Raw genomic sequence first — 18,982 nt, 5'->3', positions numbered from 1 at the left:
GGTTCAAAAAATCGATTTTTTTTTTGCATAAATGTCTTCCCAAACTATCCAAGAATGTGTCCTCAAAATTTCAGAAGCAAATTCAAAATATTTTCGGAGTTACTGACGAAATTGTGAGTCGAACAGGTAAACGAGCGGATTTTTTATATACAAAAACTATGACGCGCGATTTCTCGGTTTTTTATTTTTACGATTTTTCCTAATTGGCGGGAAAGATAGGGAAAAAGTTAAACGTCCTATCGAAACGAGATAACATTGATTGTATTCGGAATTAAATTCTCTTCTAGTTGAACCTAAAAAACCTTAAGAAAGTTATGATTAACCCACTTTTTAAACAATCTAAAGTGATTTTTTTTCCAAAAAAATGAGTTTTTCTTTAATTAGCGAAAAATTGTTGAATCTCTCACTTTTTGTTTAATTTTCGTGGTTTAACTAGAAGCTATACTATAGTAAAATAAATTTTTGTTTTTTGTTTTTGGTTTCAGATGAAAATTGCGACCTGCATCTTTCCCGCCGCACGACACATGCACACTCGAGGCGCCTCGGCAAAATGCTTGTACCAGACATTATATGACATATATTTTAATGAAAAAATTTGAGAAGACTGTTGAAATATATAACAATAAAACCTGAAAGTTTCGTTTCAATCGAATATTTCTTTCCTTCCCAAAAAAATCCACGAAAATATCGATTTTTTTAAGCCTCTAAAGCAGGATCTCCCCTTAAGTCAAAAATAAACTAACATTTAAAAAATATTTCGCTGAATTAGCTTAGTGCATAATACCTTCACTCAGGCTATTTAAAAAGTAGTACACCACAATGATAGTCATCGAATGACCTAACCTATTCCCCTTTCAAGCGAGATTTTACTTTCTCAATAGCCAATTGAAAATACATAAGAGAACTGGTTGGAGTGGGTTGCAGCGAATTCGCACTGACATTCACAATGACAGTAACAAACAAAATCCAATGATCCGCCCACCCAACCAGCCAACCACCAACACTTTGCACCACCAACAAGTACTTTACAAATTGATTTCCAAAAGTATAACAAAAAAACAAAAATGAAAATAAAATAAAACGAATCCAAGTGTAGGGTAAAAATAAAAGTCATATGAGCACTTGTAGCCTGAGAGAGGCCATCTAGTAGATAGATTTACATGTGTGTGTGCGTGTGTAATCTCTATATAATATTTTCCATGTGCAATAATGTATACTGTGGATAGGTTCACTTATGCACTTACAGCATTTTTTTGCACAAGTAAGCAGCCAACGTGCAGAAAGAAAAAGTTTTGCAAAATTTGATGGGATTGCGGCATAAATTGCTATAGACACATCTACATTTAGGCGTACAGCAGTAAGCGGCATTATGAAATGTGTTGCGCACATTCATAGATATTCGAAAGTATATAAATGTATATGCAGTTATGTGAGTGCCGCAACGTGCGTCGTGCCTGGGGAGGTCGAAAATCAAAAGGTGAAAAAATGAACAATGAAATAGAGAGCAGTGACGACCTCATTACAGAGGTGCAGTAAGGATAACTGCACACAATTGTACATAGAATTCGATCCAAACAAAGATGAAATTCGCAGCTGAGGAATTGCAGTGCACTTTTTATTTGCAATTGTTTCGCATATGCAAAAGTAAAGGCCTCCTGCTTTAGGTAGGAAACGACACAAGGGCAATTTTTTTGTTGAATAATTAATATTTTTTATCTCAGAGAACTTGGCAAATAAATTAGTGAACTTATGAAAAATAGTATTTTGCAACGTATTTTTGGCTGATTATTATTCAAAAATTATAAAAGGTGGTTAAATTTCAAGGGCCGATGTTGAATGTGAACCACACCTTAACCAACGACCCCGTTTGACTTCTTTCTTTGGGGTTATTTGAAAGAAAAGGTGTACGTCGATAAGCCAGCAACAATTCAAGAGCTAAAGGATGAAATTATTCGGCACATTAACGGCATAGAACCTCAATTATGCCTCAGCGTCATGGAAAATTTGGCCGATATTTTGTTCTATACATACAGTATCGGACAACACATTTACAACTGCAATGCAGCCTTCAATTTATTTTTTATCATAATGTCATTCTTCACTCAATTGCAATTCAATTTCACGCTATGGATACTAAAGCATCTGAGTAATATTTTCCAACAAATCTTTTCAAGATCCTTTCCTTTTTGTAGCTGTATTTAAAAAAAAATTAAATTATCTGGCGACAAAACAATTGCAACCTTGTGAGCTTAGCTTGAACTTGGTTTTGTTTTCTAACTGTTCTGAGTTTAGTTTAATCGTGTCAATTTGCGAACATCAGTTTTGTGCAGAATTTGTGGCAATAACACAATTTTTTTGTAAAGTTGAGTTAAATGAAGTAATGGCTCGAAATAAGTTCGGTGAAGTATTACGCGCGCGTGTTGTAGATGAATATAACAAAGGAATGACCCAGAAAGATATATCCATAAAATATATATTCATAAGTCATCAATTTCTCGAATTATTGCGAACTTTATAAAAAACAAAAACGATTGCAGTTCGCAAGGGATCACATAGATTGGCCATTACGCAAGTGGAAAGCTGTTCTTTTCAGAGACGAATCCAAATTTAATTTGGTCGGAAGTGATGGCGTATCCTACGTTCGACGCCCACGTAACAAGCGTCTTCAAAAATCATACAGTGTAAAGACTGTTAAGCATAGTGCTTACATTATGGTCTGGGGATGCTTTTCTGCTGCTGGTTTGGGACCACTCCATCGTATTATGGGCATAATGGACCAGTACGATTACACGGGCATTATGGAATCGGTGATGCTGCCACATGCTGAGTGGGAAATGCCCTTGAAGTGGGTCTTCCAACAGGATAATGACCCGAAGCATACGGCGAAGGTCCTGAAATCATGGTTCCAGAGGAATAAAGTGGACGTAATGGAGTGGCCCCCACAATCCCCAGATCTTAACCCCATAGAAAACCTATGGGAAATAGTAAAAAAGAGAATTGATCGGACTAATGTGGCAAATACTGACCAATTTTTCCAAAGAGTCCTGGAGGCATGGAGAAATATACCACAAACGATAGTCGACAATTTGATAGCTTCAATTCCGAGACGATGCAGAGCTGTTATTCAGAGCAATGGTTTTGCCACGAAATACTAAGTTTAATAAAAATAGTTTACTGATTTCCTTTAGTTGCAATTGTTTTGTCTTATTAGATACAGGTGTTGGACACATTTGATTTTTAAATTTAAGATATGAACTGTTGAATTTGAATAAATTTGTTTTATTTACGTAAATCAACATCTTTTATTACAAATAAAGTGAGGCTGAGCAATCGAAAGTTTTCATTGCCCACATTTAATTGAGCCATACCAATATTATCATACAATAATAAAGAGAAATGACAATAATTTCCTAAAAAAAATTGTATTTTATTCAAAATCAACACCGGCCCTTGAAACTTAACCGCCCTTTAGAAGGCGAATTCATTAAAGGTGGTGGCACTAGACCAACGACAATCCTTTGTGCGTTTGATTGTCAAAGCGAAGTATTGGCAAAGTAGAAAACAAAGAATGAATTCGCCCTGTTTCATTTTGGGCTGACAGCAACATTGACATAGCAAAAGAAAAAAAAAACCAGTTGGTTTACCGATACCACCTTTAATAGATTCGACTTGAAATTATAGAAAAGGTTTTTTTTTATAGTCAATTTTCGTCAGACAACTGGAAATCTGCGAATATATTTCTCTTTCGAAATGTCTCGTATAAAGACTTTCAGTCATTCAAACTCTTGAGGACATAAATTGGTAAAAAATAGAAGCGTACGAAAAATTAGTAATTACGCACAACTGAAACTCATCAAAATATTTTTTATTCTGAACCCATTTACAGCAAACGAAAGGTGAGCGAAGTGAATTTATAATATATATATATATTATATATATAATTGGCGCGTACACCCTTTTTGGGTGTTTGGCCGAGCTCCTCCTCCTATTTGTGGTGTGCGTCTTGATGTTGTTCCCCAAATGGAGGGACCTACAGTTTCAAGCCGATTCCGAACGGCAGATATTTTTGTGAGGAGCTTTTTCATGGCAGAAATACACTCGAAGGTTTCCCATTGCCTGCCGAGGGGCGACCGCTATTAGAAAAATGTTTTTCTTAATTTTGGTGTTTCACCGAGATTCGAACCAACGTTCCCTCTTTGAATTCCGAATGGTAATCACGCACCAACCCATTCGGCTACGGCGGCCAACTGAATTTATAAAATATAGGTCATTAAAAATTGATTCCAGGGCTTTGATTTGCGCTTAGAGTAGCGTTCAAAATAAAAGCACAGCCAGAAAAAAAATTTGAGCATTCGTTATAAGAAGAAAATGCACAACATTGGCAAAAAAAGAACAGCAAAAGCAAAAAGTAACAAAAAAACTCTAAAACAAACAAAAAAAAACGCTAACAAAAAAACAAATTAAAAATAAACCTGAATTTTGATCCACTTCATATTTGGGAAATATTATATCAATATTGAATGGACCAAAAACTGTATACCCAAATGTTTTCAACAAATTCTGAAAAAGCTTTTGAATTTACTCAACATTTTTTTGAATTGCTTAAAATTTTGTGCGAAGTTTGAAACTTTCATTTTATATGTTTTTTTTAAACAATGAACTATATTTGTATAAAACAAATAAATAAGAAAGCAAAATAAAAACAAAAGTAGTCAAAACTTTCCAACATTCGAAAATGCCCAGCCGCTAAGCAGGAAAAATTTGCTTAAAAACCAACGCGATTTTTGATTCACTTCAAACTTTCACTTATAAAATTTGTTTTTATTTCCTTGACAATAAATTGAATACAAAAAAAACAAATATTAATGCAAAAAAAATAAAAATAAATAAATAGTCGAAACTTTGAAATATGTCGCGTGGCTTTTATTTCGATCGCCATTGTATATATATTCAACGATAAGATAATATTCCACTTCAACGAAGAATTATAAGAGAAACCTCGAACATGCGAACTATGCAAAGAAAAAAGGAGGTTCCAGGTAAGACGATTAAGTCAATTTTGTTAAGTGGCTTAATAAATAAATTCCTAAGCAATGTTCAGCCAGCTTCAGAAGGAAATCTAGGTATTGTTTAGCGGCGAAGAGGTGTGAGTGATTAACACCTAATATATCCTGTCCCTTTAGTGAAAGCTGTTTTTTTTTGCTGGACGCAAATTTGAGGATATTCAGAACTCTTAAAGCGATTCCTTCCCTTAATGCATGGCAGACAGATGCCAGTTCGCAGCCGTACCTGCTGATGAACAGGCGCTGTACACCCTGACTAGCCCGCCCTTAGACCGAATAGCTCATGCCCAAACAGGTGCTTGGCTTCTACCCAGCGCATACTTGGCAGAAGTCGAATGTTGTAAGCACGCAAAAGTACCCCTTCTGGGCACTTGCAAATCCGGAAGCATATCAACAAGCGACAATAGGGGTGTATTCCTAGACGAATTTAATCCAATAAAAGTTGCGGAAAGTCTAGTCATGTCGCAACTGTACCACTAGGGAAAAAACAGTCAATTCTGGGAGGTGCATAACCATTTGTTTGCCAAAAGTTTTCAGAGCATTAAGGAAACCCAACCGTCCAGGATGTATCATCTTTCACCACGCTAATGTGAGCTCACACAAGAGAGTTTTTGATTACTCAATGGCTCATCCGCTTTACAGCTCTGACTTGGCACTCAATGTTTTATTTATTTTCGGGAAGGGAACATCACAAATACAATGCGAGATCAACATTTTTCAATGCCTGTAGAAGCTGTTTAAGCCTTTGGCGCTGTCCACTTCGGAGTGACAAAGGTGCTTTGAAAATTGGTTCAATCGAATGCAGAATAAAGCCATTTTCATTATTATTTTACTGTATTTCCATTATTGGCCGTAAAATAAAAAGCCAAATATTAAATTTTTGTAGTATTAAATATAATTTTAAATGGGGTTCAGGTGTTCACCAATAGCCCAACATAAATCCACTGGAAAGATTGACATTTTCGCCAGATGACAGGCAATCATGGTATTTGTGGTAACCGTGGGTATTTCTTGTTATTATTAGGTTAAAAAGTAAATAGCGACAACCGCTTAAGATTCCAATATTTTTCCTAAGTAGAGAAAGACAATCTTCTCCTGAGAAAAAGATTAAAGCTAGTGACCCTGTTGTCTTAAAAATTATGTATTTAAAAGAACTTGAATACCTATGCGCTTGAATAGTTTTTAGCAATATAAAGTGCACCTTCTTCGAGTACTACTTTACTAGAAGGTGAAGTCCAAAATAAATAAGACTGGTGTCATAAAAATGTGTTTGATGGCGTTGTAATGAGTAAGTGCGTTGGAAGTTACAGCCCTAGCTGACTTCCAATTAAAGCTTGGTGAGATTCGGTTCAGTGGAAGCGAAGTTATTGCGTCTAAAGTGTCAGTATGTTTGTGGTCATCGGTACAAAAATGAGTCTCGAATAAAGAGCTAATATTAAATTTTGTTTTAAAATCGGTAAAACGTTTACCGAAACATTTCAATTGATGAAAAAAGTTCATGGCGATGATTGTCTATCTCGTGGGAGAGTTCAAGTGTGGTTTACACGTTTCAGAGATGGTTGTGAGGACATAAATGACAGTAATCACCGAAAACTCCATCGAAATTGTTCGTACATTTATCAAAAATTAACCGAAATTATCGTTGAAATTCATGGAATCGGAGTTGAATATCTCCAAAACATCAATTTATCGCATTTTAGCTGATCATTTGGGCTTACTAATGGTCTGTGCACGTTTCACTCCGCACAAGTTAACTGAGGACCAAAAATGGCTCAGAACTCAACATTCGAAAGACCTTATTAAGGGGGCGACTAAATACGAGAACTTCCTTTACAACATTGTAACTGGTGATGAAACGTGGTGTTTCCAACATGCACCTGAAACGAAGCATCAAAGTGCCGAATGGAAGACCCCAGGCGAGTAACCACCCAAAAAATCGCGTTTGGAGAAGTCAAAAATCAAGCCGATGCTCATTTGTTTTTATGATTCCAAGGGAATTGTCCACAAGAAGTTCGTGCCAACGGGCCACCCCGTCAATGAAATTTTCTACCTTGGCGTTTTGAAACGTTTGTTGCATCGCAATCGCCTAATTCGCCCTAAATACCGCGAAGTAGGAAGCTGACGCTTATTGCATGATAATTCACCATCTCATTGATCCACTCTTGTGACTGATTTTTTGACTAGAAATCGCATTCTAACCATCAATCACTCACCGTATTCACCTGATATGGCTCCCTGTGACTTCTACCTATTCGGAAAATTACATTTGACCATGAAAGGAAAATGTTTTGCGTCCGTAGAGACCATCCACACGGCTTGTGTCGACATCCTGAAGGACATTCCGGTCAATGACCTGAAACACTCTTTCGAAAAGCTTTAAGAACGCGCAAAAAAGTGAATCGAGGTCAGAGGGGACTATTTTAAATAAATAAACTCGCTCAAAGCTCCTGTCGTTTCTAATTTAGCTCAGTGTTGTTTATTTTGGACTTCACCTTGTAACTCGTTTAAGTGCTTACTTATTCACAATTATCACAAATTCACAAATTTCTCTGCTTCTTCCGTTTATTACCGATGCAACTGGAGATGCATTGAACTTTCGATTTACTTACCTCGTGGATGTAAGCGTTCCGGCTTGAACCAGGCATCTGAAATGGTGATATACATTTTTTACTTGGTCGGTATTAAGTTAGTAAATATGTATGTAGTTGGAAAAAGTAGTTTTAGATATGAGCAATTAATGTAAAGTTGGTGAAAAGAGAATGGTAAAGAAAAAGAAAAAGTAGAAATTAGCAATGAATAAAAAGGAATTAAAATGGCTGAAAATGAGATGAAGTGATAGTACTTAGTAGGCATTAAATTTATTTACATACACTAGATTATCGTCATTGTCGGCGTTAAGCTTATCATTTCGATTAGTTACATAAAATTGCGCCCTAGGCAACCTGATGCAACAAAATAGTCGTATATATAGTAGACGCAAACTATTTACTTTTACTCGATCTTTTACTATGAGACTTGCGTTAACCGATTACTTTTCAGGGTGGATTTCCATTTTCGGATTTTTCCTTTTTTAGTAGTAGTAGTAGCAGGGGTAGGATCGTTTCATCTTGCAGTTCGAAATGCATTTTTATAGGTTTTTGGCAATATCAAGAAATTGAAATATTTGAAGAACAGGAAGCAGCTTTATACAATTTCTAGTAGACTATACTAAAAGACAGCTCAACAAAAACAATTTATATGTTATATAAAAAAATTATTATTTAAAATAAACTATAAAATACATTTTTTTTCTTTCAATTTTTGAAATGTTTTGTTTTTGTTTACTCCTTACACTATTAAAATCTTTTTTTTAATTTTGTTTTAAATAAAAATAAAAAAAATGTGCTCTGCAAAATTTTTCTGAAATCTAAAGATACACAACCATTTTTAATATCAATATTACTGCTGGATAAAAAGTGCAAAACAAAAAAAAAAATATGACAAAAACTTACGAAAGCGAACATTCGTCCGCATGCGAGCGGAAGCCACTCAAATGATAAAAAACTCAGCAGAGTCGCCAAAGAAAATAATGACGTTGTGTTTGATATGATTGAATTGAAATATTATATTATATTATTAGCTGCTACCACCTAGTAAAACGATGGACTCTGATATTGTCAACAATTTGTAAGATAGACACAAATAATTCAATTGAAACGGCCAAAGAAAGTGTGACATCTGACTAGAAACAACTTTGATGACGTAGCAGAAACTGAGAGAGCTTCGCTGAGACGTTTTGCCGCATACGCCAGAATATAGTTCTGACTTTGCACTCCTCTTCATTATTATATCTTTCGAGCTCTGTAGAATTCTTAAAGGTTTTCCAATAACAGGTGTTATTTTGAATAGCCCGCTATTTCGGTAGATGTCACTTTTGAAACTGTCATTTTTTGATACTTGACAAGTAGAAACTACGCCATTACTAAAAATGGAACGATACACGCTTAAACAACGCATTGACATTTAAAATTCACTATAAAAATGGTGAAAATTTGGCAGAAACGATTCGTAAAACTCGAACCTTTTTGGGGGCTTCAGGATGATTTTTGGGTCATCGTGAAGCACCCTGTCGGACCGCAATACAGAAATTGGTGAACAAATTCGAGCTGTTGGAACGAGTTAGTAATGTGAAGAATAAAACCCGTGAACGTCGCTCGAGAACAACCGAAAATATTACTGTTGTAGCCGAAAGTGTTGAAGAAAACCCAGGTTTGCCCATTCCTCGTCGTTACATAGGCATTCCACAAACGTCATTACACCGCATTTGGGATAAAGATTTGGGTCTTAAGGCTTATAAAATCCAGTTAACACAAGAACTCAAGCCGGCCGATCATCAACAACGTCGTGCCTTTGCTGATTGGATCGTTGAAATGCATGAAAATGATCCGGAGTTCCATCGAAAAATCATCTTGAGTGATGAGGCCCATTTCCACCTCAGTGGCTTCGTCAACAAGAAAAATTTTCGGATCTGGGGCTCAGAAAATCCTAGAGTTATTGTTGAAAAGCCTTTCTATCCTCAATGTGTAACTGTTTGGTGCGGTTTATGGTCCGGCGGAGTCATTGGACCTTACTTTTTCGAAAATGAATCTGGAACAACAGTTACGGCGAATGGATTGCGCTACCGTGAGATGATTAACGATTTTTTATGGCCGGAATTGGATGGTATTGATCTGGATAACGTCACACAAGCAACGAAACCATTGATCTTTTACGGGAATAACACCTCTTATTGGAAAACGCTTTATTATTGGAGTACATTTGACTTAAAACAAAAGCGGCAAAATGCACTTTAACCAGTTTTTGAGTCAAAATAACAAAGTAGTTCTACACGAAGTACAGAATGCAGAGGTGTGTCAAACATCTGACCTTTAGCGGCTTTTAGCGATTTTGCAGAAATCAGCTGATTGGCTGACAGCGGTTTGTTTACGAAAAAAATGGTATTGTGTTGATGATATATACAGTAGGTTCTGTTTTTATGCGGTAGATACGTTCCGCAAGAAACAGCATAAAAAAAGCTACTAGTTCTATAGTAAAACTATAGATACGTTTCAAATGCTAAAACCGCATAAATCTGAAATAATGTAATAAAATCGCATAAACAAAATATTGTATTTTTGAAAATTATATCTTTATTTAAGAAACGTCAGAATCGAAAATAAAGTTAAATCAGAAATAGAATCAGACAATACCCACATGTTGCGCGTTCGTTTAGGATTTGGCGTAAAATCACTTTCGTCACTTGAAGAAATGTACACGTCTGATCTAGATAGTTATGCAGGTGGTTCCATACTTGTAGGGTTAGCATTTCTGATGTAATCTGTGATGAGTTTTTGCTTAGCTGGTTTAGAATCTTGTTTATATGTACAATTCCCGATAGGTCGACATGCATTTTGTAATTTAAAAAAAAACCGCACTATTTCAAAACCGCATAAAAACAGAACCTACTGTATATATATAAATTATTTCGTTGCCGTCTAATGACGAATTTGAATGGGTTGGATAAGTGTGTGAATTCGTGTGAGAAGAGCCGCCAGAATCCTGCTGCAGAGTAGCTGGTGACGTGGCAGCCGAATTTACTATCAACATTTTACTTCGGATAGCTAAACCTGGTATTCTAACATCCTTGCGAGTACGCGGTGACGTAGTAGCTCAAATTACTCTCACAATTTTGCTCCGAATGGTCAAACCAGGTAATCTATCATCCTTGGAAGGTCTATGTTGATGGAATAATGACTCTCCCCAAAAAATGGAAATATACCATAATATATCATGGACTAAAGTGGCACATGCATAATTGATTTAGAGGTGCATTAAAAATTATTTAAAAAATGTGTTACTTTTGCTTAAATTCTTAATTGCACTTTTTAGGCCGTCGAGAAAAACGGCCACACACAAACGCACAGTGCGGCCGATTCCCAAAAAGCTGGCCAAAAGTCGAAAAAAAAGTTTCTAGATAGAGTTTTTTGTTTTTGGGTTGGCTACAGTAATGCCTTGAGTAGTGAAAACCGTTCATAGCAACGTCCTGTACCCTAAGTATCCTCTGTATTTTCAGTCGCAACGTGGCCTTCGTTTGAGCATCGTATTACTGTCGATGAATAGTGAAAGTTGTACACATTTGAAAGATTTTGTAATGGAGTAAATTGAACAAAACCAAATGGAATCATCTTCGGAAGGTTAGTAGAATACGAGAAATCTTTAGTACATATCAATACCTCGACACAAAATTTTTAGCTGCAGCAATACGTAGATACATTTTTTGCAATTTTTTTATAAAATTTGAGTTTTCAAACTGTATAGTAATACAACGCCGTCATATGCTGCTTTGAAACCTATTAAAGGTTACTCAAAAATGTAATGGTTACTGAATAAAACAAGATTCAGCTGCTACCACTTGCTACCTTGCGACCCCGAAAACATATAAATTTACATGCATCTTGATTATGCTCTTGAATATACGCTATTTCACGTGAGGGGGTGGCCAATAAGGGTGGAAGGGGGTGGATTTTCAAAATTTTAAGATCAAATTCGTAATCAGCGACCCCGAAAACATATAAATTAACATGCATCTTGATTATGTTCTAGAATATACGCTATGTCAATTGGCCGCCAAGATCATGTGATTTGACACCGTTGGACTTCTTTCTTTGTGTACGTCGATAAGCTAGCAAAAATTCAGGAGCTAAAGGATGAGATAATTCGGCACATTAACGGCATAGAACCTCAATTATGCCTCAGCATCTTCGAAAATTTGGACCATCGGATGGAGGTTTGCCGCCGAGGCCGCGGCGGTCATTTGGTCGATATTTTGTTCCATACGTAATTGAGGCATACCAATATTATCATAATAAAGAGAAATGACAATAATTTCCTAAAAAAATGTATCTTATTCAAAATCAACACCGGCCCTTGAAACTTAACCACCCTTTAGTATATAGAAAAGTATTTTCTCAGTTCTAGCGATTTTAGCGATTACTAGCGTTTTTTTTTTGTTTTTTGTTATTTCTGGTTGTATAGAAATATTAAAAAAAAAGAATGAAGTTAAGTGCAAACAGTTTTACCATACAAAAGTCTCTTTGGCGTTTTTCGAATACGAGAAATCTGAATGCGCTTTGATGCACAACCCCTTAAAATTACACATTTTAACGTTTTTGTCGGCTAAGAAGCTCATAAAATCAGATCTGCTATACGAGTTGTTACTTTCATTTTCTTCGTTTTTTGAGCTAAGCAAAAATAATTCATAATTTTCAATGGTCTTCTACCTGTTGTTCATACGCAATGTGAAAAAGCGCTCAACACTTTGCGGCATATCTAAAATAGTAAATACCACAAAATAGTTCGCATGATTTGCCCGTAAGGTGAATGCAAATCTATGAAGGAAAACCGCAAAATGCGTACTGTTATGTATAAATTATATTTATGTACGCATATTGAATTGCTCAAGCGGCTTCTTAAAAGATAATAAAACGACAAAATCATATCTAACAAATCTGGTAACGCAGCCATGCACCTTGCTTTCATTGGAAAATTCTTATTATTTATAGATAACGAGAAAATTAACGGAATTTTTCCTTACTAATATACAAAATTCAAATCTTGGTACAAGATTGTGATTGTCGGACGCGTTGTTGAGGTAATTTTGTAAATAAAATATATCAATTTGATATTCTGCTCGTATAAGTTGGGCCGAATATAAATCAGCTGCTCTAGTAACTGCACCTCGTATGAATCTAGTTTTTGTATGTAAATACGTTTGAGGTGGGTTTCAAATTAATTTCTATGCATTTGAATGTCGATTTTTTTTCATCAAAACTATTTTTTTTTTTTTTAATTTTCATAAAAATATATTAACCAACCTCTTTCCTTTCCTAACTTTCCTTCCTTAATTTTTGTTTAATTTATAGTTCTGCCTGTTCTTGCGATTATTTGCATACTTCCGACTTCACTCTACTTCGCAAAATTTATCGAATATAAAAGAGTTGCCCAGAGAATTTCATAGTCGTAAACCAAGATTTTTTTAGAATCCTAGATTAGGGTTATTAATTTACTTGTTCCAAAGCAAACTGGAGTGATAAGCTGGGCAATGACGATAACCTAGCATGCGAAAATATTTCTATTATTAACAGATTATAAAAAGTGTGAGAGATTTCTAAAGATATTGGCAAAAACAATGATGCGCTCAGACTTAGTATTTTTGTTTCTGTTTTTACTTTACTTTTTTTGTTGTAGTTGTTTTTGCATTTTTGTTTTATGATAATAGTAGGTTTAAAAATATCAGAAGAAATTTAAGCTGCTTAAATAGAAAAAAAGTTGTGAAAAAGAATTTAATTAAGCACAAACGCCAGTGCAGAGGCAGACCGCATTAAGAAAAGCACATAACTGCTACAATTAAACAAAAACACAAACAACAAAAAATAGTATGTGCACAACAATAGTTTATTTAAGCATAACTAAGAGAGAAGAGAATTGGAAACTAAAAAGAAATTAGCGAGCAATAAAATGAATACGACCGTAGGGCCGCAACGCTTGCGCCACCACACCACCAGTGAAAGAAAGTTTTTCCTACTTTTAAATAAAAAAAACGAGTAAGCATATGCGTGAGACATATGCACATATCTACTTATATACATTACATAGAATCTAATTGTTGTTACTGCACACACCAAACCATTTAGCGTAGGTTAGTTCGGGGTAGGGTGATGTATTATATACTTATATACACACACATATGGATGCATATGTATGCATGTGAGTACAACTAAATGTGTAAGCCAATTTGTACAGAGCGATACTTGCAAGAGAGAATGGACACACCATGTAAGTAAGTATATACATATGTACGTACGTATGTAGTTATGAATTCATATTTTCACTTACGGGGATCTAAAAGCGAACAAATCAATGGTCGCTGTTTGTAAACGCCATTCTGTGCAATTTCTCCATTCGATTCCATTTTTCGTCGACGTATTTGATGTTGGTGTGGTTTTAAGCAGGCCCGTTTCTATCTTTTAATTTGATTTATCAAAATATGTTTTAGCCGCTGTAGTTGTGTATTACAATAAAACTGATTTTGTAGCACGATTAAAAAAACGAGAACACGCTAAAAAGAAAACGGCGTACAAAAACGCATTTGCACAGGCACGTAATAACAAAGAATTTTTTCTTCGATTGCTGTCAATGTGAGCAAAACAAAATTTTATTACGTCTGCGCTTTCAAAACTATTATATTTTTGGTTTTGCGTTTCTTTTTTTTAATTTTTTATTTTTTTTATTTTTTGTTTTTTTTTATTTACATAAATTTTATTCTCCAATAAAATTCTTCGTGAATTTGGTAAAATATTCACTTTATTTGATTGTTGTGTCTCCTTTTTAACTTGTAAAAAGCAACGCAATTAGAAAAACAATTTTCGGAACGTCACCATTTATCGGCTATACGCAAAAAATACCTCCGCTGCTCGCTTTCGCTGTACCAGTTCGTATTGGAAACTGTCTCACTCTGAGCTTAGCTACAAACACCCAAGTAACTGAATTCGTTACGTTTGTCCTGCCAACAGAATGTAGAATTGAACTACCCGCTATACACAAACAATAAAACAGCCCAGGAAAAACCTGCGCATTGCCTGTAGACAGTAACGAATTTTTGTCTCGTATTGGAGACTTTCGGTAGTCATCGGCTTGTCCTTATTATTGTTTTTATGAAATGCTACCACCAACAACTTGTCCGCTATATGTAAAAGTAGTTCAAGACCCGCTGCTATCAAGCTTAGTTAATTCCTCGGCTAACCACAAATAACACAGGCATTTGAACTCATAAAGGGCAGCTACCATACATAAACTCGTAGAAGGGAAGTGAAAAAGCTTCCGGTTCGTCTACCACTTTGGTGGGTTTTAGTTCGGTTGATTGAGTGCTCGTGCAGTCTATAGGAAGCAATTCATACATTATCGATTTTCAGATGGGGTTTTTGTAGAGAATTTGCGCCCTCTTTTTTTTTTTTGTTTTTGTTGTGCTAGTGCATTATGACAATGTCAGTTATGCCCATCAAGCACTGTGAATGTTGCAGTGTGGTGAATAGTTGGCGCTTGACGGATGGTGGATTGTGCGCACAAAATTCACACGATTCTTTGCACATGCTCAGTGTTTCGTAAGTAGTTACTTATAGAATTTGCTTAGCCAGCATAACCCGGAGTTTAGTGGAAATTATATTCACTCATTCAATGAGCTGGGACGTCAGCTTCTTTTGTAGCAAAAGTGGTTGAATTGCTAGAGGTTAAATTGATGAAGTAATGAAATGCATATTTTATGAAAACTTAATACAGAAAATTGCTAGCGACACACCCTCTTTTGATATCGACAGCCCACAAGTGACAAGGCGAAAATGGCGCCAGACGAGAGCCTACTTTTTTATGGTTGCCAATAATGTACTTATATTAGTTATTGGTTAAAAAAGCGCAAATATAGAATAAAGAGGACATTTTTTTATTTCTAAATCAGCCTAGTTAGTAGGTAAGGTAGATGAAATGGTTGAAGTACCACACTGGCACTCCCCAAGCAGCACTAAAGCGCCGTTTTGATACCATTATAAGACCCCCAACAGGAAGATATATACAGCCAACCAGAGCTGTTGATGTAATGCAGAAGATAGATGGGATTTAGGGGGGCGCACTGCCCTAGGCTGTCGAGCTACCAAACCCGGACATTTACACGGAAAGTGCTCAACAGTCATCGTCTCTGAAAGGTCCCCACAGCTTCTGCTATGGGGGTTAAATCGTAACTCTAACTTTTCCGTGTGTGTGCCGAACGTCCAGTGACCGGTAAACACAACTACGAGTTTGGAAATTGAATGGCGTGAAATCCCCAAGACTTTCTATGCCTTCCGTATATTGTACTGGAGCCGAAGGGTTTTCGAAATAGCACATGAAGAAGTGGAGCTCTGGATCTTTTCTGCGCTTTCCTGAGAAATAATTTGTGCAATTCGCCTTCCTCGCAAGATCATCAGCAACTTCATTTCCCTCTATGTTCCTATGTCCTGGAGCCTAGATTAGAAAAATGCTACCTGCACACCCAAGAGATTTAATCTCCTCCTTACTGGAGTTTACTAGTTTGGTTCTGCACCATTGCGATTTTGTTTTTGGCTCTCATGTTTAAAAAAATTGGTCCTATAAATTCGAAACTATTGGACTACCCGGTATTTTGTTTAAGTTTTATAAAATTAAAAAAAATGTATTGTATTTATTTTTTATTCTATTTTTATTTTGATTATTAAAACATATTATATTAAATTTAATTTCAATTTATTTTATTTTATTTCACTTTAAATTTTCCAACTTTTTTCAGGCCTTTTAAATGTTTAATCTACTTCATTCGATTTTTCTATTTTGTTTTAATTAATTTTACGCTATTATACTTAAATTTCATTTAATTTTATATTATTTTATTCACTTTATTCATTTACTCATTTTAATTCTTCATAATTTATTTTATTTTATTTAGCTTAAGAGGTTAGGGGTAGTCAGAATTTTCAAAAATGTTTATACTATTGTATATTTTTTGCATTTTCTTAAAGGATAATAATTTAAAAGTATTGTGTGAAAATTTGAAGTGAGTTATTCATCCGGGGTTACTAGAGGCGGTGTGCTGTCTCCATAGCTCTGGTGCATGGTAATCGATCCTCTACTCACCACCTTAAACGATTCGGGAGTCTACGCACAAGCATATGCGGACGATGTTGCTTGTTTGGTAACAGGCCCTTCGCTTGTGAGCATCTGGAGGAAAGTGCAGAAAACTCTGGATCTGATTGACACTTGGTGCTGTGCGAATGGGCTATCGGCAAATCCCGCCAAGACTGGTATTGTCCTCTTCGTTCTGCCTAATCTAAAAGGAGTCACAATCCAGCTATCCAAGGAAATTAAATATCTCGGAGTAATCCTCGATAGTAAGCTTCTATGGAAATCACACGTTGAAACAAAGCACTGACAGATTTCTGGCAGTGCAAAGGTGTATTTGGGAAAACGTGGGGTCCTAGTAAGGTCCTATGGATCTACACGGCTGTGATACGACCTATTATCGCATATGCACCAGTGGTCTGGATGAGTAGACTCTCTCTCTCTCTCTCGTGGGAGTCAGGAGGACCTTATCGAGACTACAACGCACTGTGGTCATCTGTTGCACCGGAGCTTTTCCGACTACTTCAGGCCCGGCATTAGATGCTCTGATTGGTTTGCCACCACTTGATGATTTCATCCAAGGAAAGGCCTTGAAGGCCATCTGGAGGCTGAAACACAATGAGAACTGGTACGGCCCCTGTCCGGCATTGGAAAACAGAGAAGGCATGGGCGTCGATCCAACGATTCTCTCCATGCCCCTTGACTCCATGCCATCAAGAGTCGTACTTGAAAAGAGATACAGTGTAGTGTTACCAGAGGCTCAGTTGTGGGGAGACTCAGAAAATGAGCCCGGCAAACACTGTTTTCGCATTTTTACGGATGGCTCCAGGACCGAGCATGGCTCCGGCCCTGGGGTCTACGTGGAATCCAGCGGGATAAAACTGCACTTTGCTCTTGGAATGCATGCATCTGTGTTTCAAGCGGAGGTGTATGCACTTCAAGAAGCGATGAACTTTGTTGTGGAAAACCGATGGAGAGGCAGATCTATATGTGTCTGCAGCGACAGCCAAGCTGTGCTTATGGCCTTAGACAGCCCCCCAACATCAGGGGTTGTCATGTCCTGTAAATCCAGGCTGAACTATGTCGGTAGACATAATAGCCTGATGCTAACATGGGTCTCGGGACACGTGGGTATCGCGGGTAACGAGACCTCTGACTGCTTAGCCGTTTTGCCACTCCCTTCTGCGGCCATCAAAGCCACGGTAAGCAAACGGCTGGTTCGACTGATGACGGGCCACTTTCTGTGGGCGAAACACATGGAAAGGTTGGGCATCTCAGACAGTGTACTCTGCCCAGCTTGTGAAGAGGAGGATGAGACGCCGGACCACTTCCTGTGCGTCTGCCCCGCCTTCGCTCGAATCAGGTTTGAGGTCTTTGGCACTGATACCTTAAGAAGCGACCATCTTGGATCCTTGGCACCACAAGATCTACTAAGATTTCTTCGGAGATCGGGTAGATCTAAAGAAAATTAAAAGGGAATCCAAGTGTAGTACAATGAACTTAATTAATGTCTGAGTGCTGCACTTGCTAGTTGTCCCGACAAAAAAAAAAATTCAACAATTAACAAAGGGCGCTGCTCGGGCGATCCGGTTCGATAACAAAACTTTAAATGCGTTTTTCTCAAAACTTATTTTTTTGAACTGGTGATCCCTGTAACTTAAAAACCGCTTAATAGATTTCAATAAAATTTATACTGCATTTGAAAAACCAAAAACCTCGTGCCTGATCGAAGGTTTTTTCAAAAATTTCGATTTTTTTTAACAATTAATTGCCGGTTTTTTTCTCGAAAATCTGAAAAATATTATATTTCCTGAGGCCGGCATATTGTTAATTTTGAAAAAAAAAGCTTCGATCAGGCACAAAATTATTTATCTATTAATTAAACTAATTTCTCTTGTCCCATTGATTTTAGATGAATCTGTAAGGACTTCTGATGATCACCGCAGGAGACTTCTGGAGAAACGGGCTCCACACAAACAGAGATAACTTTTACAAACATTAATTTTTTTTTGCTATAGTCAAGTCGAAACATAATGTATTAATACTATGTTCTTATTTTTCTAAAATAAAGCAATTGACCAGCAGAAAAAAAATTATAGATATAATTTATTTAATTAAGTTTTATTCTTTTAATATAATTTGATTTTATTATTTTTATTTTATTTCATTTAATCTTATTTTATTTCGTTTTTATTTTTTATTTGATTTTTTTATCTAAT

At 36.3% G+C, this 18,982-nt stretch overlaps 1 protein-coding gene across 3 annotated transcripts in view; it reads right to left on the bottom strand.

Annotated features, from left to right (window-relative positions):
- The window catches only part of LOC128863763 (reticulon-1-A), a 95,346-nt gene that overhangs the window by 65,857 nt on the left and 10,507 nt on the right, over positions 1-18,982 (bottom strand). The window contains exons 1-2 of one of the 3 annotated variants that reach the window (XM_054103094.1): positions 13,977-14,624; positions 7,673-7,708 (exon numbers count right to left, since the gene is read on the bottom strand). The exons of 1 other annotated variant lie outside the window; for it this stretch is intronic. In XM_054103094.1, the coding sequence (XP_053959069.1) occupies positions 7,673-7,708; positions 13,977-14,052 (112 nt within the window). In that variant the 5' untranslated portion in view covers positions 14,053-14,624. Of the gene's footprint in view, positions 1-7,672; positions 7,709-13,976; positions 14,625-18,982 lie in introns of those variants that run through there. One more of the 3 variants, XM_054103092.1, reaches the window with a different exon arrangement.

Source organism: Anastrepha ludens, chromosome 5 (genome assembly GCF_028408465.1).
Source record: "Anastrepha ludens isolate Willacy chromosome 5, idAnaLude1.1, whole genome shotgun sequence".
Classification (NCBI taxonomy): Eukaryota; Metazoa; Arthropoda; class Insecta; order Diptera; family Tephritidae; genus Anastrepha; species Anastrepha ludens.
This window is presented reverse-complemented; position numbering and strand designations above follow the sequence as displayed.